At 47.1% G+C, this 21,871-nt stretch overlaps 11 protein-coding genes across 11 annotated transcripts; 4 read left to right on the forward strand and 7 right to left on the reverse strand.

Annotated features, from left to right (window-relative positions):
• Window positions 1-24: 24 nt before the first annotated feature.
• Window positions 25-780, reverse strand: AGABI2DRAFT_60661 (hypothetical protein; the record flags this gene model as incomplete). The annotated part of the gene is made up of 5 exons (XM_006454560.1): window positions 25-156; window positions 207-359; window positions 412-564; window positions 626-668; window positions 725-780. 5 exons carry the CDS (start codon window positions 778-780, stop codon window positions 25-27), a joined length of 537 nt encoding a protein of 178 aa, XP_006454623.1.
• Window positions 781-1,153: 373 nt separating this feature from the next.
• Window positions 1,154-2,542, forward strand: AGABI2DRAFT_176112 (hypothetical protein). The gene is made up of 5 exons (XM_006454561.1): window positions 1,154-1,349; window positions 1,400-1,670; window positions 1,729-1,948; window positions 2,004-2,143; window positions 2,197-2,542. The coding sequence occupies exons 1-5, from the start codon at window positions 1,235-1,237 to the stop codon at window positions 2,390-2,392; spliced, it is 942 nt and encodes a 313-aa protein (XP_006454624.1). The 5' UTR covers window positions 1,154-1,234; the 3' UTR covers window positions 2,393-2,542.
• A 396-nt stretch (window positions 2,543-2,938) lies between these two features.
• On the reverse strand, window positions 2,939-5,690 carry GGT2 (gamma-glutamyltransferase). Its single transcript, XM_006454912.1, has 18 exons — window positions 5,512-5,690; window positions 5,389-5,455; window positions 5,178-5,338; window positions 5,027-5,126; window positions 4,945-4,975; window positions 4,877-4,891; window positions 4,541-4,822; window positions 4,469-4,487; window positions 4,291-4,414; window positions 4,225-4,238; window positions 4,107-4,171; window positions 3,986-4,048; window positions 3,894-3,933; window positions 3,795-3,845; window positions 3,731-3,745; window positions 3,494-3,672; window positions 3,241-3,436; window positions 2,939-3,187 (listed from the first exon to the last, which is right to left on the reverse strand). The coding sequence occupies exons 1-18, from the start codon at window positions 5,681-5,683 to the stop codon at window positions 3,033-3,035; spliced, it is 1,749 nt and encodes a 582-aa protein (XP_006454975.1). The 5' UTR covers window positions 5,684-5,690; the 3' UTR covers window positions 2,939-3,032.
• Window positions 5,691-5,976: 286 nt separating this feature from the next.
• AGABI2DRAFT_61050 (hypothetical protein) lies at window positions 5,977-6,411 on the forward strand (the record flags this gene model as incomplete). Its single annotated transcript, XM_006454562.1, has 3 exons — window positions 5,977-6,105; window positions 6,158-6,282; window positions 6,342-6,411. The coding sequence occupies 3 exons, from the start codon at window positions 5,977-5,979 to the stop codon at window positions 6,409-6,411; spliced, it is 324 nt and encodes a 107-aa protein (XP_006454625.1).
• A 225-nt stretch (window positions 6,412-6,636) lies between these two features.
• On the reverse strand, window positions 6,637-7,071 carry AGABI2DRAFT_147985 (hypothetical protein; the record flags this gene model as incomplete). The annotated part of the gene is made up of 3 exons (XM_006454563.1): window positions 6,637-6,818; window positions 6,872-6,917; window positions 6,967-7,071. 3 exons carry the CDS (start codon window positions 7,069-7,071, stop codon window positions 6,637-6,639), a joined length of 333 nt encoding a protein of 110 aa, XP_006454626.1.
• Window positions 7,072-7,204: 133 nt separating this feature from the next.
• AGABI2DRAFT_214930 (hypothetical protein) lies at window positions 7,205-9,276 on the forward strand (the record flags this gene model as incomplete). The annotated part of the gene is made up of 11 exons (XM_006454564.1): window positions 7,205-7,563; window positions 7,615-7,676; window positions 7,724-7,796; window positions 7,848-7,954; window positions 8,003-8,089; window positions 8,139-8,276; window positions 8,332-8,406; window positions 8,462-8,522; window positions 8,575-8,700; window positions 8,758-8,997; window positions 9,057-9,276. Coding segments are annotated over 11 exons (1,447 nt in total), but the record flags the coding sequence as incomplete, so codon positions are not given.
• A 200-nt stretch (window positions 9,277-9,476) lies between these two features.
• AGABI2DRAFT_197994 (hypothetical protein) lies at window positions 9,477-12,746 on the reverse strand (the record flags this gene model as incomplete). The annotated part of the gene is made up of 11 exons (XM_006454565.1): window positions 9,477-9,550; window positions 9,603-9,688; window positions 9,744-10,271; window positions 10,323-10,572; window positions 10,630-11,414; window positions 11,463-11,641; window positions 11,700-11,841; window positions 11,898-12,090; window positions 12,149-12,241; window positions 12,292-12,377; window positions 12,424-12,746. 11 exons carry the CDS (start codon window positions 12,744-12,746, stop codon window positions 9,477-9,479), a joined length of 2,739 nt encoding a protein of 912 aa, XP_006454628.1.
• Window positions 12,747-12,907: 161 nt separating this feature from the next.
• Window positions 12,908-14,331, reverse strand: AGABI2DRAFT_189875 (hypothetical protein). The gene is made up of 7 exons (XM_006454566.1): window positions 14,008-14,331; window positions 13,834-13,957; window positions 13,741-13,778; window positions 13,645-13,690; window positions 13,448-13,585; window positions 13,289-13,391; window positions 12,908-13,229 (listed from the first exon to the last, which is right to left on the reverse strand). Exons 1-7 carry the CDS (start codon window positions 14,322-14,324, stop codon window positions 13,012-13,014), a joined length of 984 nt encoding a protein of 327 aa, XP_006454629.1. The 5' UTR covers window positions 14,325-14,331; the 3' UTR covers window positions 12,908-13,011.
• A 147-nt stretch (window positions 14,332-14,478) lies between these two features.
• Window positions 14,479-17,194, forward strand: AGABI2DRAFT_214939 (hypothetical protein). Its single transcript, XM_006454567.1, has 4 exons — window positions 14,479-16,270; window positions 16,320-16,621; window positions 16,679-16,774; window positions 16,835-17,194. Exons 1-4 carry the CDS (start codon window positions 14,897-14,899, stop codon window positions 17,031-17,033), a joined length of 1,971 nt encoding a protein of 656 aa, XP_006454630.1. The 5' UTR covers window positions 14,479-14,896; the 3' UTR covers window positions 17,034-17,194.
• Window positions 17,195-17,266: 72 nt separating this feature from the next.
• AGABI2DRAFT_114372 (hypothetical protein) lies at window positions 17,267-19,624 on the reverse strand (the record flags this gene model as incomplete). The annotated part of the gene is made up of 16 exons (XM_006454568.1): window positions 17,267-17,527; window positions 17,585-17,697; window positions 17,761-17,780; window positions 17,843-17,935; window positions 17,992-18,109; window positions 18,172-18,227; window positions 18,280-18,298; window positions 18,351-18,467; window positions 18,527-18,640; window positions 18,695-18,748; window positions 18,799-18,872; window positions 18,925-18,991; window positions 19,047-19,086; window positions 19,134-19,214; window positions 19,266-19,355; window positions 19,412-19,624. The coding sequence occupies 16 exons, from the start codon at window positions 19,622-19,624 to the stop codon at window positions 17,267-17,269; spliced, it is 1,530 nt and encodes a 509-aa protein (XP_006454631.1).
• An 823-nt stretch (window positions 19,625-20,447) lies between these two features.
• Window positions 20,448-21,611, reverse strand: AGABI2DRAFT_198008 (hypothetical protein). The gene is made up of 2 exons (XM_006454569.1): window positions 21,256-21,611; window positions 20,448-21,191 (listed from the first exon to the last, which is right to left on the reverse strand). Exons 1-2 carry the CDS (start codon window positions 21,532-21,534, stop codon window positions 20,481-20,483), a joined length of 990 nt encoding a protein of 329 aa, XP_006454632.1. The 5' UTR covers window positions 21,535-21,611; the 3' UTR covers window positions 20,448-20,480.
• Window positions 21,612-21,871: the final 260 nt, after the last annotated feature.

A 21,871-nucleotide genomic window follows, 5' to 3' on the forward strand; every position in this document is an offset into this window, starting at 1 on the left:
TCGATTTCCGTCTTGGCAAGCTGTTTATAATAAATGAGTGCGCTTAAACAATCGGCTGGTATGACGCACCTCTTCCGCTTCGAGCTTTCTGAGCTCAAGCTGCACTGATTCCTCGTCCTCCAATGTCAAATTGTTCGCTAACATATCACTGATTTCCTAGAGGTGATGTCACAATCTATCAGAGAGACTGAAAGGTGGTAACAAACCTGCTGATACTCTCTGGCCTCTTGCGTTTCCTCCAGTAATTTCTCGACTTTTTCCAGATCCATCTCCCTATGGATTTCCTTTAACACTTCATTTCCTTGTTTGAGCCCGTGAAGAACTGAGACTTCCACAAGCGAGAACTCGATAGTGGACACCTGACTCAGTCTTTAGTCAAGGGTAGTGCGAAGGAGAGTGACTAGGACGAACTAGCTGTTCAAGATTCTCCATTTGCTTGTCTGTCCTGACTAACATACTCTCCTGGTATTTCTTTCTCCGTAGTGCAATGACAGCCCTATCTTTCTGACCTGTTGCGAGGTGAGCTTTGGCTATCGCATGTTCTCTGTCCAGTATGGTTTGAATCTAACACCAATTATCAGAACCACGTCCGGCAATGGTCCACCTAGGTGTTGGAAAATCAAACCTTTTGCTGATATTGCCGAAGTTTATCCCTTTGTAATTTCAGGCTAGCAGAAGGGCCGTAAGATTAGAAGTGGAAGATATCGAGGAGAAGGGGACGTACTCTAGGATAGCTTTATCCTGCGCCGTGATTTTGGGTAACGACTGATTGGTACCCATTCCCTGTTTAGTACCGTGTAGGCTGTATGTGCATCAGCCGTAGCAGCGATGTCCGACTTCGTGAGTATGTATGGTTGGACGAGGTAAGTTAGGCGTGCAGCCAAGTATGTAAGGCCCTAAGTTTGGACTCCACATCAATTCCGATGTCATGCTAGAGAACTGGTGCCGGGTAGGATGGTACACGCTGACATTTTTGTTCCTCTATGTATGCCATTTTTGCGTGATGTCAGGGCGTGTAGTAGAGGATCGTTCACAACTTTGATGAGTTTAGAAAGTATGGTTTATGAAGCTGTGTGCCACTATGCCACTGGGATGATATCATCATTGAGCACCGTGGTCTCGCCCCATTTGTGCGCTAACAATTGTCCATCATCTACCCTGTAACACTGTTACACTCAGACGGCACCCATACCGGGATGCTGACCCTCTAATCTGTCGTTGTATCTCCGTGAAAATGGCTCTCTGTGTGCTTGGCCGTGCTTGTGCTCTTTCACGCCGCCTAACCACCTTTTCCGCATTCAACGCTCGATACCATGACTACGTTCGCGTTGCATCCCCAAGCTCACCAAGTACGAGCACCACCCAGGCCATGTCTCGTTGATTTGATTTTTGTACGCAGGTGATATCATTCGTGTTCCTCTGGCTTCGCCAAAGGTAATTGGAGTCGCAAATTCACGGGGCAACCGGAGGTGTTCATCATACGTCCTTATGTTGCGTTCTATTCTTAACATTCACAGTCATCAGGAAGACTTTTATGGGTTTGCGACTTTATCCCTAAACCCAGAGGAGCTGCGCCTAAACGTCAAGAAGTTCCACAACATCAGCTGGGATCCGTCCCGAGTAGGTCCATTACTCGCGAGGCAAGCAGTGTTTGTTGGCATCTACGATGGGTGTGTTCACAATCTTCTCCGTCTCCGTCTCCAGCCGTTGTTAATGTCCTTCTTAAAGTCACGGCGGGTCTGCAGTATCACAATACCTTAGACAAGAACTTCATGGCATCTTCGAGTCTGTCCACAAATCCCACATACCCGATCTGTTTGCATGGATCAAAGAAATAGGTGGTTACTTCAAAAGGTTCAGAGGTGGTCCACTAGCGCCTTGGATAAATGGATCCAAGGGGACGCCAGAATTGGACTTAGAAGCTCGTGCTACTCAAGCGTTTTTCGAGGTGTGTGTATATGCTCTTGGTTATTACTTCTGATACATATTACAGTGGAGCCTAGGTAGACAAAAACCTCTCCGCTGATGACACTGCCGAAGCTTGCGGCGCTACGGCTTCTGTCGCCATATTTCATTCATTGGATAATCCCTCAACAACTTTTTTCTCTGCTGACGAACTTTCCCTAACGGTGGCTCATTGTGGGTAGGTCAACTAGTACCACTGGTTTGCCGACATCATTCTCATGGAATGCACAGAGATACACGTGTACTCTTGACCGCTGTGGATGGTGGTACCGTGTTTCCAATGACAGAAAACCATCATGCTGATGCGCACATTGAGAGCACACGCTTACGCAGAATGATGGGCTCCTCGCTCATTACAGATTCATTCGGGGAATCGAGGTATTTCTTGACGATACTCACCTCGTACATAGCCTCACATAGGCCTTGACCTGTATAGATGGATGGGCGTGCTTTCAAATACACGATGGTATCAAATTGCATCAACTTTATCCGCCGTCACTCACAAAATCATCTCAGCTTAGGTGACCTCAGATTCAAGAAATTTGGCGTAACACCAGAACCTGAGGTCAGGTCCAGGCTACTTAACGGTATACTTCTTATCTATAAAATTATGACGAACCACTAACATTCAGGAGGGAACGAATGGTCTTGTGCGATATTTGTTTCGGATGGAATTTCATCAATGCTCTCTGACCAAGAGGTGGTCGACTTGGCGCGACGCGCATCCAGCCCGGGGGTAGCAGCACAGCGCATCCTATCATTTTCAGAGGAGTTGGGTGGTAGCGATAATGGAACCGTAATCGTAGTACCATTGAAGGGGTGGGGAAAGACTCAAGGACCAGACAAGACGAAGGAGCTGAGAGAATACCGTCTCAAACAAAATGGTACGCTTTTCATTTCAGATCCCTGCATAGTAATACCCCTAACGGTTGCTGCCAGTGGGAAGTGAACGCCAGAGGCGTATGTAATTGCGCACTAGATTATTTATATACCATTAAATTAGTTTGGACTCAAGACAGGCCGTGAACTCGACTGTTTCTGCGTAAGTTCCACCTCCAAGATTCCCACTATATCTGCGCAGCTGCGTGTCCATCTGCACGAAGATCAGACCCAGCCGCCCACACGAGTCTACCAGTGCCATCCTGTAATTTTTGAATGATCTGACCTCGTCCTACTTGTCCTCGCTGAAACCCGGATACGACACGAGCATCATGGCCCATTTCTAAGCACTTCACATCGGACAACCGCTGGTCAACATGAAGTTTGGGTACGTACCCATCAATTTGTCAATCGTTTCTTTCGGGAATGTGTCTTCAAAATAAACTTCACTGTTGGCATCCCCCGCCGCTCCGCCTGACGTTTTCTGGTTTTCAGGCATACCTGCGGATATACAAAATCTGGGGGCATCTAAGGCCGCTTGGACTGTGAATCCTCGTAGCACGTTCAAGAGAACCTGCACATGGCCTTGTGGCTTTGAAGATTTCAGTTGACAACGTCAACTGTACTAGACGAATGTAGAGCATCTTACCTGCATGAAACCACCCATAACACCATAGCTCAAGAACAATTCGTCTCCTCGAAGGGCCATGGCAGGGATAATAGTATGGTACGGACGTTTCCCACCTCGTAGGGCGTTTGGATGGTTTTCATCCAAAATGAAGCCATTTCCACGGTTCTGCAGAGTGAACCCACACCCCTTAGGAATTGCTGTACATACCACATGGGCAACATGTCATGATAATGGACTTTTAAAGTTCAAGCTTACCACCGGTACCAAATCCTACAGGAGAAATTGGTTAAGGAACAAGCAGGGACAGACGACAGCGTACCTGCGAAATTGCTTTGTATGTAACTGCATGCATTTCCCCACTGATCGCTAACTATTGATCACTCAGCGCCAGTTTTTGTTGGCTAGCGAAGACCTTTACCAGTGAAGTAGACCGTATCGGAACTGTTCACTGGGTTTCCCTGGCACGTAGTTTGTATTCCGATGGTCCTTCAAAGATGGACTATCACTCACATGAACTACTTGGGGATTCGTCTTCTCCGGATTGAAGAGTTTGGCTCGTTTCGCAAGATATTCCTTGGATTCGGGCGTGAGTTATTGAATGCTTGCTATGCCGAAAATATTGAGCACTTACCTTGCTCAGGAGTTCCTTGACGGGAACGTGAACCACGTCAGGATCTGCGACGTACCATTGACTATCTACCGGGACGAGTTCAGGCTTTCTGGTTTCTGCTCCCGTTCTTACGACTTACCCGCGAACGCAAGTCTGCCACAGGTTTTATTATTGGTTTCAGTGTACTAGAGTTTCCAAGACTCGCCTGAGCGCTTCAATGAGAGCGTGAAGATATTCTGGCGAATTATGCTCCATTTCGAGCAGGTTTTTGGCCAAACCCTGTTCCTGCATCTGCTCGAGGACGCCGAGGGCAATGAGAGCAGTGATGCCTGATGAACGGGATCTCGTCAATAGTCTGAGTGGGAGCTATATATTTTTCTTACCTTGACCATTCGGTGGACACTGAGAATCGAGAGTCAACAATCTATAATATTTTCCGAAAGTTGAATTCTTACCTCATAGACAGTGACCTCATTGGCATAAGTATAGCTGATAGGTTCCACAAAAGCCGTCGAATGTTCAACTAAATCTTCGAGTTCCATAACTCCTCCTTGGCTTTGAATCAGATCAACGATAGCTTGGGCTACTCGGCCCTTGTAGAAACCATCCTTTCCCTTCTCTCCCAATTCCCTAAACGTCCGAGCGAGATTTGGAAGTTTGATGATTTCTCCAGCTCGAGGCGCGCGGCCGTTGAGCAACATTTCGCCAGCGTTGGGCGAAGCATTCTTGATCAAGTCCTACGTTCGTTCGTACGCATTAGCCGACCACGACTGCTAACTAGCTTTTCTTACCTCCGATTTCTTCCACTAGATTTTCCATGTGTTAGCTCCAGGATATGTTAATGGAATGGATAACCTACAGCCGAAGCATTGATTTCGGAAACAGGGACCCTACATTACATGCGTTAGAAACCTTTCCAGCATTCTGTCAGTTTAACGCACCCTTCCTCGGCAAGACGGATCGCGGGATCAAGAACTTCAGAAAGAGTAAGCTTTCCGCTTCCTAACTCCTTGACAGTGTCGGCCCAAGCGGCGGCTGCACCTATGGAAAAAATCAACAACCGGGTATGGGCTGTGATGGATGTGCACCTACCAGGAACGGTTACTGAATTTAAGTCGGTCAGAGGAATTCGCCTTCCTTCAATTCCGCGCTTCCGGGTGTGATCTATATCCAGCTTCTTGGGCGATCTGCCAGAGCCATTGAAAGCCTTGACCTGCTTGGTTTTGGCATCATAGAACAAACAGAATGCGTCGCTTTCTGGGTGTTAGTCGCAGCTTGGATTATGCCTCTTTACATAACATACCCTCCGATGCCACAACAACTGGGTTCAGTCACATTCAGCGCAGCCGAGGTTGCAACAGCGGCATCCGCTGCATGTCATGGCTGGAGTTAGATAATGTCAGAGTTTCCTGGGACAAGGCCAAACCTGCATTCCCCCCTTTCCTCAGGATTTCCAAACCAGCTTCGGCAGCCAAAGGTTGGGAGCAAGCCACAACACCTTTCGTTCCATATACCACAGACCTTCGACTTGGGAATTGCTGGAACGTAAGATCGGGATGATTGACTTTGTCCCAGTCAATTTTTATCTTCGATGTCATGATGTGGGTGTGGGTGGATGTATCAAGAGAGCAACAGATATGGGGATTCAAAGTATATGCTGAGAATCGACGTTCCTTATATATGTGGCATATTTGTCGGCGAACACGGAGGCCCGTGCGCTCCCGTGCGGTTCGATGTATCCTATAAAAATATCTTTCTGGTATCAAATGGTATTTGTGAGAGAGGTGATCGAACGATCGATATATGAAGATAAGATAAGATACCCGCTTCTGTCTAATACGTTCTCATCCGCGGCTATCAGTCAGTGAACACCGTTTAGTAATCCACGACCATGTCTCTCGCGATAAGACTGCAGTCGGCTTCAAGTGACTTTCAAAAATTACAGGCCAGTATGGCCGAAACTGTCGATGTCAGACAGAAATTGGAAGCGCAGCTCTCGGAGAATGAGCTCGTAAAAAAGGTCGGGAAACGAACTGTCCTTCGTGTAGAAACGAAGACTTGATCGATTCCAGGAACTCGCAATTGTTACGCCAGAAAATATCGTTTACAAGCAGATCGGGTCCGTTCTTGTCAAACAAGATCTAACGGACGCGAAAAGTACCGTCGAGACTCGCTTAGAATTTATTAAGAGCGAAATGTGGGTCCTCATCATCTGCCCACAGGCCGCACCATAACATCATACCATTACCCACCCAGAAAACGGATCGAAGTGCAGTTGAAAGAGATCGAGGGGAAACAAGAGAAGAAAAAACAAGAGGTCAGCTGATATATAAGCGCCTGTTGCTGAGAATTAACATTAAAAATACCCGTAGCTGGTGCAAATCCAGACTGCAATCCAACAGCAGGCCACCGAAGACGCCTCAGCGCCACCTCCCAAACCCTAGCCAACCGTCAACTTATACTCCTCTTCCCTTCCTCCCAGCGAGTTGCATTATATAGCCAATGACCATTACGCACGAGTCCTAATCATCTATTAATTCTGAGCAGCACCTCATGCTGCTTGAGCCCCGCTTGACGCCGAAGTACTAGGAGTTGCATTTCCTTCTGCAAAACGTGCTCGAGACAGTTCACGCTCCGCGAAAGGGCTCTTAAGAATATGTTTGAGGGTGAACCGTTTTTTCGCAGAAACCGGGGGACAATTTTGAATAGTTATCAAGTCGTCTTGCCGCAGTTCTGTCAAGTTGTCAAATTTTTAGAAATAACGGACAGTCAGTACGACGACATACTATTTTGTTCGTCGTGGACCAGAAACTTTCTACTGCGTTGTATACGCTGTTTAGAGTTTTAGATTCTTGGTCCAAGCAATAACTCTGCGACGCACCTTTCCAGTAATTTTGTGAACAACCCATCGCGTTACTGTCACTGTAGCCGTTTTTCTCATAAAGCCTGATTTTGTGACGATTCCTTGGAGGATCATGGGCGGCATGGCGGGCAGACAGGAGGGGTCGGGAGAGAGTCTGTTGGGAGAACGCGTGCTGTGGGCAGAAGAGAGCGAACCTTGGGTTACATAAGCGGCATAAATAGTTCCTGTTCAATTGCCCCGCTAGTAAGCCCATCATCATGGATTTTACGGAAATCTACAGACAGTCGTCGTCTCTCGTCGCATTCAGTCCAGGGGGCCATTTTATCCTTACTGCAGTTGAAGACAGAGTCATCGTGAGGCGAACAGATACCTTTCAAATTACGCGTACATGGCTCGTAGATGCATCACCTTCCCCAACAAATGTCTTCTTTTCCAGCAAATCCCTTTCCAAAGCTAAATCATCTTCTGGGCCTATTAGTGACGGCTGGGTGACCCATTGTGGATGGTCCTGTGACTCAGAGTATATCTTTGCTGCCTTTGCTAATGTCGGAGTCGTCCATATCTTGAAGCTGCGCGACGAAACTTGGAGTGGCCGAATTGAAGCCGGCACAGAAGGTGATTACCAACATGTTGCCCCCGTCCTCGTCTGTATACTTAGTTGAACAGGCCTTACGAAGGCAGAATGGGCTCCTGATGGACGAACGATCTTGTGCTTCTCGGAATGGGGTGTATGTCCATTTGACAAGGATATGAGATAAATCCCTCATCATTTCAGCTCAGAGTCACATTATGGTCTCTTGCGACGGGCAATGCGACCTATATCCAGTTTCCTGTCCATCCTGACCGAGGTCAGCTACAGGTGTTATCCAATATTTTGGCCATCTGCTGAATGTTTACAGGCTATGCATTTCGTGCCGACGGACGGTATTTCTTCCTCGCAGAAAGACATAAATCGAAAGATACACTTGGAGTGTACGATGCAGCGGAATCTTACAAACTTATGCGAGTGAGTGACTGTAAAAACTCACAAACACGATTTCACCCAGCTGTCTAGCATTTTCCTCTGCCCACTTCTTCCTTGGCATCTCTCGCTATGTCGCCCACTGGTAATCACATAGCTATCTGGGAGGGTCCTCTAGACGTGAGCTTTTCTCACTTGCTTTCAAACCGCCTGCCAACCAGTCATCCAGTATAAACTTCACGTGTTGACTCCAGCTGGTAATGTGCTAACGACATTCACTCCGGAATCGGACCCGGGATTAGGCATCAGAAATGTTGCCTGGCATCCAAATGGAATGTTTCTTGCCGTTGGCGGCTGGGACGATCGGGTTTGTTTCGCATCCCCGTATAACGTTGATAGTGCATTAATGATTTACTCTATAGATTTATATACTGGAAAGCCTGAGTTGGTCAGCTGTAGCAACCCTTGAACTATCCTCTCGCATCCCGACCTCAACAGTGAATATACAAATCATTTTCATCTGTCTCTCTTATTGACCCATGTTTTCCTCAGAAAGTGTGGAGAGAGCCCTCGAATTGGATGGAACTTACAGAGGGCCGTGGATTCTTGTCTTGTATGTTGTTGAGAGCTTCCTTATTGGCACGACTTCAATTCAGTTTCCATAGACGAGCGACTTTCTGGTCCACAGGTCCTTTCGATCGTGCGTGCAGATCAGACAAAACCTAGCCCAAAAAGTGGTGCCTTGCAGCTAGAATGGAACAATGGAGGAGACCTGTTACTTGTCCGGTTCGGTACGATGGACTCACTCACATCCTAGATTTTTGAATGCTTAAATATGACGCACCCAGAAAATGTCCCAACCGCGGTTTTCATATATGATTTCCCATCACCGCAACAGGAATTCGTTCCTCGATTACGGAGTGTGCTACTACACAGCAGCCCAGTTTTCAACGCTAGATGGAATCCTGTCAGGAAGGGGAGTTTGGTGGTGTGTTGTAATACGCAGAGCGTGTACACCTGGAGTGATGAATGGGTCAACGAAAGTGGGGAAGAAGAGGAAATGGCAGAATGCATTGGTGTTCCTACTCGTGAGTTTACAGACACAATTTTTGTCGCCCTATGATCCGCTAACTTCAATTTCTCCTAGACAAATTTGAGACGAGAGACGCAAAATGGGCACCCGATGGCAAAGGATTCATCCTATACGACAAGGATCAGTTTTGCTGTGCGTTTGAGGTGGAAGACGAAGAACCGGAGGCCACATAAACCTTTGACTCGGGTCTACATGGTTCTCTGCTGCTTCTCCATTGTTCGATAATATTTAACCTCATGTACAAAACAATAAGCTAATCCGACATGGAGTTACAACATTGGCTTTGGCAAATAAGATCAAGCATCAGCCTTCTTTCAGCCTTCCCATCGTAATGGCGACAATGCCGTAGCCGAAGTACATGTGTACAAGGCAAACAAACTTATAAAGTTCGACAGACAGAAAAGAAGTCTAAAGACAAGTTTGTACTGTTACACCATCATAAATACAATAATCCTACAGTAAGGTCAGTAATGATTACTCCTCCGTCTCAGCCCTCTCCAATACATCTTTCCAGATTAAACCTAGCTCGGCCAACGTCCTACTTCTTACTATAGTCTGATTTAGAATAGTCATATAGAAAGTGGCGAAAGATAGACGTACCAAATATTGATAAGACCTCCTTCAATAAATTCCTCTTCGAAACCCCAGCCACAGTCGGTACCCATCCATCGTCTTTCCCAGATCGCCTAGTAGGAAATCAGAATTTTGTAAAAGAAAAACCCATTACACTAAAAGACCTACCAATATAGCGGACCCATTAATTCCTTGATGAGCTCCTCAGCCTTCCATCTAAATCCCTCTTCGGCGATCTTCCTCGCGTATGCAACTAACGCTTGCTCGTACTCTTTAGGACTATCCAAAGTCCTCGCTGCATACATCCGAGTCTCCAAATGTCCCAAAGTAAGTGCTTCAGACCACCACTGGGGTTTCGTCGACCTGTCGTCTTCTGCATTACCAGCAGAATCATCCATAGGAGGACCATTGCAATATCCTTCAACAAACGCCACGGGTCCCACATAGTTACTACCACTTGAAGCAGCAGGACGTTGTTGTCTTTGCCATACTTCTGAACCATCAGACCACCACCTATCAGCGAGTTTGGTGAAACAATGAAGGGAAAGGTCGTATGTATAGACGACGGTATTGGAGCAACTAAGCATGGGCACACCATCAGACCTAGTTAAAGCTCCAGTTAGCCTTGTATTGGATGTGGAGAGGATGGGCCGGAGAGAAACGGGAGGGAAATTTGCTGTTTGTTTCTTTATATTCCTAATGAAACAAGGTGAGCTTGCTTAGCCAGTGTGCGACGGAGAGACATACCAAGAGAAGAGCTGGGCATTCGAAGTTACGACAAGTAGACAGTGTTTATTCGCGTCCATGAATGATGCTGGTGACCCCAAATTAAGCGTTGGTAATAGCCTCCGCCCGTTGGGTGAATACACGTTCACACTCCCATCCTGCATCGCGACTGCACAAAAAACGTTCGTAGCAATTGCGAAGAGCACAGACGACGGGACATAATCCAACCATTGCGTTTCCTTACCACTCGTAAACGTTATCCTCGTCGATGCTGTCCCAAGAGATTATGAATTTTCACTATATCGACTCATGAGTCCAAACAACCTACCTCCATTCTCATAGTTCCACACCTCTAAAACATCATCTGTGGTTCCGTCGACTTTACAGTGTAGATATGTCATCACTGGAGGAACATCCAACCCGCAGCCCTCTTGATGCTCCCAGGAGGTGCCCACAGCACCTGATGAAATTCTTTTCACCACGCCAACGCTTCTTTGCACGTCACTACCCAGGTTCCTAGCGAAAACTTTCCCTTCGTCTCTTGCTTTACTACCTCTTGGCGCCCGGGATATCGACGCGTCAGCGGAACTTATTGGTGCAGATTCCATATCTAGATTCATATCCATATCCCAATCCCCTCGAGCATAAGAACTCTCAAAGGGTTGTTCTGCTGGTGATGGGAAGGATGAAGTGGTGATGCGCGATGGAGGATTCCGCACAAAATCGTGAATAGGGATCGTTTGAGGAGCTTTAGCCGACGAGAGACCATCAGTTGAAGCGGAAGGTATAGTGGCAGGTATAGAGGCGGAGGGGATTGAAGACATTTTAAGACGTTTCTTATTCTTGTTGCTCTTCTTGGCAACCAGAACATTGATTTTCTCTTCGCCAGCGTTGGTGTTGAAGTCACTGTGAGGTCCTTGGTTTGTAGCTGGCATTGATGTCGATAAATGTGAGTAACCGTCGCGCACGGGTGGCGCTTTGAAACCGAATTTCGCAAGGTATTGTTCTTGTACAGAGTGTGGCGCAATCCCTTCAAGCTCTTCCGAATCAAAGTTAAAAACGCCGATGGTACCATCTGATGACGCAGCATAGAGGGTAAGTCCGTCCCAGGACCTTGTCATTGGTTAAAAACGAATAACACGAGAATAATCTTTGGCGTACCAGCTGAGGTCCATGATTTGACGGTCAAACACCTCTTTTGCCACTATCAGAGGACGAGCTGATTTGGTCTGCCACACGGAGACCGAACGGTCGTCTGCACCTAGTGCAACAACGGAGCATATATTTGCCGTAGCAACGGGGGCGGTTGGATTTCGAAGGAAGATATGAGGATTATAGCACTAAACGCCAAAGCTTCGAATAAGACCGAAGACGAGAGTGTAATTGAAAAGAACTCACAGCAACTTCTATAGTGTTTTCATGACCAACCAGACTAATTTCAGAAGTCCAAGAATTGCGTGTGATTACAGCCGCAATGAAAACGAAGCCTTTGTTGTTGGTCGCGTTTGAAGCAGTTATGTGCGCGCCGTCAGGCGACCAGCTATAAGGGTAGTGACATAAGACACGTATCATGTATAGACAGAAACCGACATTTACCTGAGACGTCTGAAGAAAGTACTGCCTGGAGAATCTTCAAAAGGTTTCCTCACTTCGGCTTCCATGCCCCAATCGGTCGTCCGCCATATTTTGACCGACCTGTCGTCGGACTGAGTTGCGAGGAATTCTCCGACCGGATCCCAACACACACCCTTGACAAAGCCTTGATGTTGATCGATCTTGTGAAGGCGTTCTACGGGTGACAGACAGTAGATTAAAGAAAGCCATGCAAGGGGGATTCATCCACGTACCTAACGTGAAACCACACCAGATCATTACTGCAGAATCCAGCCCGACCGATGCAAGATACCTGTCCCCAGGCGACCATGCAACGTCTGTCACATCTAGAGTGGCGTCGGGGTGCGGTTTGCAAAGGATTGACGAGAACACACACCACTTTCATGGCCTGGAAGGCGCTTCAAAGGTTTCCACCCTTCTACATTCACTTCGTCCGATCCCCAAACTCTCCCTCGTGCATTTCTACATGGATATAAGTTAATGCACAAAATAATGATCGAGAGCATACGGGTCAAGGTCCCAGATCATAACGATTTCGTCATCACTACCACTGGCCAGCCAGCGTCCGGAATGGGCCCAGCGCACGGTCAAGACAGGCCCTGTGTGCATAGAAAGTGTACATAATGACTTGGGTGGCTTGCCAGAGTTCTCGGACGCGGGGTTGAGGATAGGTTTTGTGCTCCAGATACGAACTTTCGCGTCAAGTCCACCCGTCGCGATGCGAGAGCCATCGGGATGTACATGGACAGAGAATATGGAGAGGCGTTTGGGGTTTGAGTCAGTCTTGGCGGAGTCTTTGTGGATGACCCATGCGGGCTTGGTGAAGTGCATGTCGGAAGCAAACAATTGATGCGAGTGATTGGGCCGGTTTCGCCACCTCTTTGACCAAGCTACCATTCTAATTACATGATGGTCCCTCACGACATTGGTTCGGTTGGAGCTGGGCCCTATAAGGCCCTTCGATATTGTCTCATATCAAGAAAATGTCCACTAGGGTATGCAAAAGCCAGAATAATGTTTTACTACGACCGAGCACAAATATCCAAATTTGTCAACTGCTAAGTCTTACTCCACATATGCAGTATCTACCTGCAACTCAGTGTCCCAAAGTCTCTAGCCAAGCAGCGAGCTCTTTATTGAGCTCGTCTCTCTTCTCCCAGAAGATCCAATGACCACAATCGAAGACTTTTATAGTAACATTCTTGCAGAACTGCTCTGCTGATGGCTTTGAGATGGCTGGAGGGCAAAGAGGATCTTTCTCTGTGAGACCGAGAAAAACGGGTTTTTCAATTGTGTAGGCCGACTGTGGAATTTCTGTTGTTTTGTTGAAAAATCACCCTGATAAGGATTATGGAGAATGTGGAATGGCGCACGTTTAATTTCTTCCAATTCGAGATTTTTGACCGAAACTGTGTACCAACTCATGGCTGCTCTGAGACCGCTTTTCTTGAGCTGCTCCTTCTTATACGCATGTTCCTTGAATTGCTAGCGTCAGTACAGATTCGAGTGGCATTTATTTTGTAGATCTATACTTCTTCTGGAATTGAAGGCTCTATCTCAACTGGCACATTGCGTTCAATCCACTTTCTGGTCTCGCCTAAACTGTATAGGGCCTGAGGCCATATGGTGCCGTAATCCTTGGGGTGAACGATGCTGTAAAAGGTGTCAAACTACAAGAGAGATGTTATTATCGTTTGAGCTCGCAAGCATTCGCTGTAGACAAACATACGTTCTTTTCACATAAAATATGGCCGTCCGGTTCAGCAAAAAAAGATCTGGTTTTGGTTTGAGGCTAAAGATGAAGCGTTGAATCATAAAACCATACTGATAACCAAGTCTCTCTGATCCAAATGACTTTCTCATCTTTGGGGGCGTTAGACATTGGTTCTTTGGATCTGTATACTAGGCGATGGCTCACCAGCTCCAGGGTGTCTTCATAAGTGTGAGTGGGATTTGGGGGTAAATAACCAACAGCCAGGAAACCGAATCCCAAGAAGCGATCGGGATAATAATTGGCAAGGCGAGCAGTAACTATGGAACCCCTGTATCTGATTGAGCATCGCCAGCGCTACATCGTAATGACGATAGTCACCAGTCATGACCGATGACGACGCAACGGGTTATCTTTTCCGCATCAAGGATGTCGATCAAGTCTTTGACCATGAGACTCTGCTTGTAGTCATTTGCGTCCGTTGGTTTAGCAGTACCACCATATCCAAGCATATCTGGAACAATGAACCCGTAACCGTGAGCTCGGAGGCTCGTTACTTGGTTATGCCAGTCATTTGCTAAGCTTGGAAAGCCATGAAGGAGGAGGAGGGTGGGTTTTGTCTCCTGTCCAGGTGCGAAGTAGTAGTGATAGTTGTAACCGCGAGAGGTGATGAAATCCTTATAGCTGCTTGAATCCATCTGAGGAGGCAGCACGAATATTTAGTTGACAAATACTGTATTATACAGGAGTACTAATAATAGCGTCAAGCTGCCGACGGCGCGACGGCGGCTGCTGAGTCAGCCAGGAAGATTACGCTTGACTCGGCCGCGTTTCTTCAGTCTCGCCCATGTTGACTCGTTCCCTCCGCTCAGTCTCACTTGCCTCTCCCAGGAGACTCGCTTTTCGTTCCTCCGTCTCTTCCAGGCTCTACGCTACACCCAGTAACGCAAATACACCCCCGCCGGATTCAAACAAGGAAGAACCTGACAAGGGCAAGCAAAAGCACGATGAACAGAACATAGACTCCAAGCAATCTGACAACAATACTCCCTCTTCACATCCTACTCAACCACCATCACAGATTCCAAAGGCTCTTGAAGGCTTTTTTCAACATTACCAACAGCAGCGCAGGAAAGAACAATCGTCGACGGAACACGACTCAGACTCGTCCGGCAAGGGGAAGAATAGAGCGCCCCCTCCTCCACCTCCCAATAACAGCGGTTTCTCCAACAATCAGCTGGCATGGATAGTTGGTAGTGCCGTCGCCTACATGGCATATTCCAACTCCAACGTCTCCTCGTCACGCGAGATCACATGGCAGGAGTTTCGCAATGCTTTCCTCGACAAGGGACTTGTCGAGAAGTTGACAGTCGTCAACAACCATCGTGTTCGCGTCAAGCTGCATCCTAATGCTGGTTCCATGTACCCACAGGCGGCTCTCGGTTCAGGAGAGTACCACTTCTACATTGGCAGCGTAGATGCTTTTGAGCGGAAACTTGATGAAGCCCAACACGAGTTGGGTATTCCCAGTCATGAACGGATACCTGTCGCTTACCACGAAGAAATCTCCACTGTGAGCACCCTACTCAACTTCGCCCCCACCATCCTCCTTCTCGGTTCCCTCTACTGGTTGAGTCGGCGTGGATCCGGCAATGCTGGCAGTGGTATCTTTAATATGGGCAAAAGTAGAGCTCGTCTGTTCAACAAAGATACCGAGGTCAAAACAAAGTTCAGGGACATAGCTGGTATGGACGAGGCGAAAGAAGAAATAATGGAATTTGTGAATTTCTTAAAGGATCCCACCAAGTACGAGAAACTAGGGGCAAAAATTCCTCGTGGCGCCATTCTTTCTGGTCCACCGGGCACTGGTAAGACACTGTTAGCCAAGGCTACTGCGGGTGAAGCATCGGTGCCTTTCCTTTCCGTCTCTGGTTCCGAGTTTGTGGAGATGTTCGTTGGCGTCGGTTCTTCGCGTGTTCGCGACCTCTTCCAATCTGCCAAGAAGAATGCTCCGTGTATCATTTTCATCGACGAGATCGACGCTATAGGCAAATCTCGAGCCAAGGGTGGAAGTTTCGGTGGTAACGATGAACGAGAGTCCACATTGAATCAACTCCTTGTCGAGATGGATGGATTCGGTACCCAGGAGCATATCGTTATTCTAGCAGGTACAAACCGACCTGACGTTCTTGATCCTGCTTTGATGCGCCCCGGGCGTTTCGACAGGCACATTGCCATTGACCGCCCTGATGTATCTGGGCGAAAGGGTATATTCAAGGTGCACCTCCGGCCACTGAGGCTTACGACGAGTATCGCCGTTAATATCGAAGCCCTTGCGCATAAGCTCGCTGTCCTTACCCCGGGATTTTCCGGTGCAGATATTGCAAATGTTTGCAATGAGGCTGCCCTCCATGCCGCTCGCAAAGGCTCTGAATTTGTAGAGTCAGTAGATTTCGATACAGCTATTGAGCGTGTCATTGTGGGCCTCGAGAAGAAAAGCCGAGTACTCAGTCCGGAGGAGAAGAAGACTGTCGCCTATCATGAGGCTGGACACGCTATCTGTGGATGGTTTTTAGAGCATGCTGACCCTCTCTTGAAGGTCAGCATTATTCCCCGTGGTGTTGGAGCTCTTGGCTACGCTCAGGTGAATATTTTTTGTTTTGACTGGTGCGATTTGCTGAATAAATTATTAGTACCTTCCACCGGATCGCTACTTGCTTTCGACCCCACAAATGGCGGACCGGATATGCATGACTCTCGGTGGTCGTGTCTCGGAGGAAATTTTCTTTGGCGCTGAGAACATCACGACAGGTGCCCAAGATGACTTACAGAAAATTACTCGAATGGCATTCGAAGCTTGTGCGAATTACGGCATGAACGATGTCATTGGCCCTGTCAGCTATGGTGGTGATCGCGCAGCAAAGGAGAGCTGGACTAAGCCTTTTAGTGAGAAGACGGCGGAGATGTTGGATGGCGAAGTACGCAAGATGATCAAGTACGTTTGAACTGCAAGAAGTTTACCATTTCATCGAATGCTGATGTCCACTGGTAGTATTGCGTATGAGCGAACAAGGGTTCTCTTGACCAAGCACAAAGATGATGTCGAGAAGGTCGCCCAGCTACTGCTTGCCAAGGAAGTTATCACTCGGTTCGTCTTTCTTTGTGGAACTCCTAGCGCTCCTTTTCATTAACCGCGCTTTCATGTTAGTGAGGATATGATCGGTCTCTTGGGCAAGCGTCCATTCTCCTCCAAAGATGACATGGATAAATGGTTAGATGAACATCGCAAAGAGGTTAAACTGCCACCGTCGGCGGAAGGTGAAGTTGATGGCCCATTCCCTGACCCAGCACCTGTACCAGCACCAATTGCTAAATCTCTCGATGATCCCAGTATGCTACGGCCATGATTTCTCCGGTATGATTGCGTAGACTAATTGTGTTGAAATCGGTTGCACTTTTATATAATCTCACCATTTACGAAATAATAGTGTACTCTACAAACTCCATCATTCACCCATAACCCTATCATTGTCACTGTCGTTTGGAGGCAATATATTGCATGAATGAACTTATAGGTGTAGGTAAGGTTGCCCATAGATCATCGATCATCACCAACATGTTTACGCACGTAATAGTTTCGCTAGATAGTGTACCGGAATCCGCTCCAATCGTCACCCTTATCCATCTTCGCAGCCTCGACGCTAGGGTATACACCATTTGATTTTCGCGCGTTGGGATTATCGATACCTTCGATCACTTCATCTCTTTCTCCGCGATCGCGCTTGATGTTCTCTCGACGTAGGAAATATGCAAATAACAAAGAGCTGATAATTCCTATGATGATGTATCCCAAGACAATTGCATGGCCGAGTCGATACCATGGTTGGTCTTTTGCTCGATACTGTTGTGATGTGGTAAGAGGCGATTGAAACGGACGGGTTGGAAAAAGATTGCCTACAATATTAGATGTCACAGCTCCGTTCAGATTGCCAAATCCTATAGCCACGCCTAACGTTACAGCTCGTTTGTAGGAGCCCTCGACATTGCTGGCCACCCATGTTACCGAGTTCGCTAGAGATTAAAACACCGAAAATATGAAAAGACCGAAAAAGTGGCGATATTTCATGCACTTACGGACTGTCGGGAAAATGGAACTGCGTGGTAGATCACGTTGAGAAAATGGAGAAAGTTGAAAGACAGTAACTAGTTCACTTACGAGATAGCGAGGAAGACCGCAAAATACGATAGAGCAGGAGTTCTGGAGCAGATCAAGATGATATATCCTACTAATCCAGTACCGAACAAGCCGCTATCGAAGAGCAATGAGGATATGGAAAACGAAAAAGGTGGGTGATTGACGCTCACATATTCACAAGGCACCTTTTGCCCAACCGATCCGCCCAAAAGCCAATGGCGACGGTCACCAAACAGCCCCATGCATAAACAGGGACTGAAAGTAAGTTTGCTTTGGTTGCAGTGAAACCTAGAATCGAGTAGAATGAGTTTCACTAGGATAATTGCTGAGCCGACAGCATCTACGCTAACCTAACTGGTTGATGATAGAAGGAGTGAAGAGCGAAAATGCATATAGAGGCCCGTCGCTTGTATTCACGAGATTAAGCATTGCGAAGGGCTATACTTGAACATACTTACAAACCCATGTATATGGCCACTAAACGTACCGGGTAAACGACCAAGTTGACATGTTTATGAAATGCACCTACTGGCAAACCAGGTCTTCCAATCTTTCAAACTCTTCTTTACATGTGCGAATCGATAAGTCTCGCCACCACCAGCACTTAGTTTATTGTCGCTTTGTAGACGTCGGATGATGAAGACACCTTTACAATCAGTTGTTATGCCATTCGAGGCCCTTTCTATACCTAGGTAAAGGACATACGTTCTGTTTCAGAAAGAAACTTTGCATTGTGAGGGAAGTCTTGAATAACGACGTAGGATAATAGACCAATCACGACGGTGAAAAGGCCCTCCAAGATAAAAATCCAAGCCCAGGCTGTAATAGAAGTGAGTATCACTATTGCTGCGTCGTATTACTGTAACGACAAACCTGGTTTATTTCCAACTCCATCCATATTGGCAATTGCAGCTGCCAGCAGGCCGCCTGTCGTCCAGTCAGATCGTCCATATGGTAGAACAAATGAATTGATTCACTGAAGGCACCAGCGATTGTGGCTGACGAGAAAAATAGTGCAAATTTCGTCCCCATTTCTGAACTCTTGTACCAACTGCAATGATGTCAGATTTAATTACCAAAGAAGATCCGAACCGTCGACCAACCTAGTGATATAGAAAGCGATCCCAGGGTATAGTCCGGCCTCGCACAGTCCAAGTAAAAGCCGTAAAGCTAAGAATGAACGAACATTATTAGACGTACACTGGTAATTCGTAGCATGACTCACCAACCAGTCCTGCATAATTATTAACTACTCCATGCATTGTCTGTCATAATTTTAGCGGAGCGTCTTGTGGATGATTTGGCAACCAACCATTACAATTCCCCATAGTACCAACATTGAAGATAGCCATGTCGAAGGCTTAAGTCTTCGCAACGCAACATTGCTTGCCGGCTTCAGCTTTGAAGTGAGAAGAAACCCAACTGGGAATGGCTCCTGACATACCTCGAATAGTGAATATGGAAAGAAGAACAGAGTCAAAGCTAGGAGATATTGTTTGTCGCTCATTCTCAAGTCATGCTCCAAGCTGTATAGCTGGCGAAAACATAGACGGTGAACTAGATGAACATAAGACAGGGCCACTGACGCACTTTGGCGTTCCCGATGTTTCCTCGGTCCAGGGAATTGAGAAGATACAATAGGGCAAGCCATGGTATGACGTTCCAGTCCACCTTCCGCATCAGCTTCTTTTCATCGATGCCAGAAGTATCAACTTCTGGTTGATATAGCTCTTCCTCGTGTACATATTTTTGATCCTCTTTGTGGCTGTTGATTTCGTCATGAACTTCGTTTTTGGCAGACATTGGAGGTATGGACAGTGGTCGGGAAGGAACGCCAGAAGCCTTTAGTAGGGACGGAATGCGTACCGGTGATCCCACAGCTGGCATATATGCTTATCACAGGTTCGTGATGCATTTCCACGTCGCGGAGATAAGGGGATGAGATGAAAATTGAAAGGGTCTGATTACGGTACATCATATCACGATCATGATTTACAAATGTCGGATCAGTAATGTGGCTGCTCCAGCCAGCTGGCTGCTGGCTCCAGCGCTTTCCTCCTCGTCATCCTGCCTGAAGCTGTAATCTTTTCTAATTTTGAAAAATCCACTTCTCTTTTTGTCATTTCTGTATTTGCATATCAATGTTTCTTTGAAATCCCAAGGAAAGACTTCAAGGAAAACACCTTCCGTCCAACTTTAAATCCCCTTCTTCTTCTTTCCATCCATCTTTGTACTTGTCCTCTCTTGTGGCATACCCAAGTCGCATCAAAATCTCAACACTTGAACACCCTGGTAACGTTTGAACCAGGATGAAGGTTCCTGCATTTGAGTCTAGAGGCCACGGCAGTACCTGATGACATTCATATATGCAACCCTAGCGGCGACAAGTTAATTGGAACTTCGCGGATGTGAACGCCGCAATATATTATTTGGACACCCTGATCGAGCTGTGATCCCGGAATTGACACGGAATATGTTTAGTCCCTGATATGACTTGGGGAGTTCACATGCACCACAAGAAGCTTTCTGGCAGCTACCCCAGGGCTTGCTGAACCTGGTTGTTAACGGACGATGTACGTTACCGGTGGCGCAGTGCTCTTCACAATCCCCAAGCAGGATCGCAAGTAAAGTCGCAAGTTGAACGTTTATCGCAGTGAAACTATCGCCAAGCTTTTCGATATACATCCGGACCCACTATCTCCTCCAGTCCCCTGAGTCTCTCTTTCAACCATACCTTCACCACATCCGTTTCCGTCCCGGCTATTCTCACAATTGCCCCTGTCCCCAAGCCTATCGGACTCGCGTTACAAGCAGGACTCAATGACCATATCAAGTCCTCTGGTTCTCTCCTCTTGAAGACCGTGATCATTTCAAATGTTACTCGAAGGTTGTCTATGATTTTCTCGACCTCACGTCCGTAAAGAAGCACCATCGCATAGCAAGAATATGGTGCCAATTTCTCGGCGAGCAATCTTCGTGATGGTACAACGCCCTCTAAATGTTCGCCATCTTCAGTATCGCCTTCTAAGAGCATCACATCCCTAGCCCATCGTCTGCCTCCAATGAAGACTTCGTTCTCTGAATAGTATCTCGTGAATGCCCAATCCTCGTCCAACGCTTTTCTACCTGAAGTCAACCAGTCAAGTATCACGAACGATCCATCCGGTGTGACATTGAATGTCTGGATTTGGTTGTACGATGCTGAACGAAAGCATGTCACCGGATCGGGAAGCAGAAGGAGTGTGCTTTTGGAGTTGATAGTATAACGTATGGTCTGCGTCGTTAGTGAATCGTCTGAGGCGCCGGTGCCGTTTGGCCGTATAGATGCCAATCGTTGTCCAGACCTCGTCTTAAACACTTTAGTAGAACCCTAAAAGGCAACACAAATCGGGATAAGGCTCCAACGACTCGATGATTGAATGTTAAATCGTTACCTGCGATAAAACCAAGAGGCAGCTTCTCTCCTTCAACACGACATCCAGTTCTACTTGATCTCCGGCAACCAGTCCGCCACCATAGGATAGTAAATAAACGACCCCAACTCTCGGTTCATTTATCCGTGGTGATAGCAGTTTCAAGGGATACGCCGCTGAGAGGTCTTCAAATACTGCTTTGGTACCATGAACTGCCAGCGTGATACGTCCACCCCCGGCAGCGATACTTTTGATCTTGGTTTCCGAGTTTAGGGAATCCGATGTTTCCGGGGTGGTCATGATGAACGTTGTGGCCAGGAGAATACAAGAATCGCGTTTACCGCGATGTGGCGGAGTGGTATGTGTCCACAGAGGGCTTGCAATCTCATTTATTCTCCCATGGTCCAAACCACGATAAGCACCTATTCATCGGCTAGAATATTTGCCATTGGTAACATCATTGACTTAAAGTGGCCCATTAGTTTTCATCGCTTGCCCTTGCTGCGGTCGTCCCATCTGGCACACAGTTACTTCACGGACTCTTCGCTGAAAACCGCCCAAAGAATCTGATCCACTGGAAATTGCCTACACACAGATAAGATAAGCCTTAGTGATTAGAATATGGAGAGTGGTTCAA

Source organism: Agaricus bisporus, assembly GCF_000300575.1.
Source record: "Agaricus bisporus var. bisporus H97 unplaced genomic scaffold AGABI2scaffold_1, whole genome shotgun sequence".
Lineage (NCBI taxonomy): Eukaryota > Fungi > Basidiomycota > Agaricomycetes > Agaricales > Agaricaceae > Agaricus > Agaricus bisporus.

Bases quoted from the DNA above. Each gene is read 5' to 3' on its own strand.
- AGABI2DRAFT_214939 (XM_006454567.1), top strand. From the start codon at position 14,897: ATGGCATATTCCAACTCCAACGTCTCCTCGTCACGCGAGATCACATGG. The intron at 16,271-16,319 runs GTGAATATTTTT...ATAAATTATTAG, and splicing joins GAGCTCTTGGCTACGCTCAG to TACCTTCCACCGGATCGCTA. The intron at 16,775-16,834 runs GTTCGTCTTTCT...CTTTCATGTTAG, and splicing joins GCCAAGGAAGTTATCACTCG to TGAGGATATGATCGGTCTCT.
- AGABI2DRAFT_198008 (XM_006454569.1), bottom strand. From the start codon at position 21,534: ATGACCACCCCGGAAACATCGGATTCCCTAAACTCGGAAACCAAGATC. The intron at 21,192-21,255 runs GTAACGATTTAA...GTTGCCTTTTAG, and splicing joins GCCTCTTGGTTTTATCGCAG to GGTTCTACTAAAGTGTTTAA.
- AGABI2DRAFT_189875 (XM_006454566.1), bottom strand. From the start codon at position 14,324: ATGGATTCAAGCAGCTATAAGGATTTCATCACCTCTCGCGGTTACAAC. The intron at 13,392-13,447 runs GTATAGATCTAC...TAGCAATTCAAG, and splicing joins AGCCTTCAATTCCAGAAGAA to GAACATGCGTATAAGAAGGA. The intron at 13,230-13,288 runs GTGCGCCATTCC...ACAAAACAACAG, and splicing joins CGAATTGGAAGAAATTAAAC to AAATTCCACAGTCGGCCTAC.
- GGT2 (XM_006454912.1), bottom strand. From the start codon at position 5,683: ATGACATCGAAGATAAAAATTGACTGGGACAAAGTCAATCATCCCGAT. The intron at 3,934-3,985 runs GTGAGTGATAGT...ACTACGTGCCAG, and splicing joins CGAATCCCCAAGTAGTTCAT to GGAAACCCAGTGAACAGTTC. The intron at 3,188-3,240 runs GTACGTACCCAA...TGAAGTGCTTAG, and splicing joins AACGATTGACAAATTGATGG to AAATGGGCCATGATGCTCGT.
- AGABI2DRAFT_176112 (XM_006454561.1), top strand. From the start codon at position 1,235: ATGGCTCTCTGTGTGCTTGGCCGTGCTTGTGCTCTTTCACGCCGCCTA. The intron at 1,350-1,399 runs GTACGAGCACCA...TTTTGTACGCAG, and splicing joins TGCATCCCCAAGCTCACCAA to GTGATATCATTCGTGTTCCT. The intron at 2,144-2,196 runs GTAGGTCAACTA...TGGAATGCACAG, and splicing joins CTAACGGTGGCTCATTGTGG to AGATACACGTGTACTCTTGA.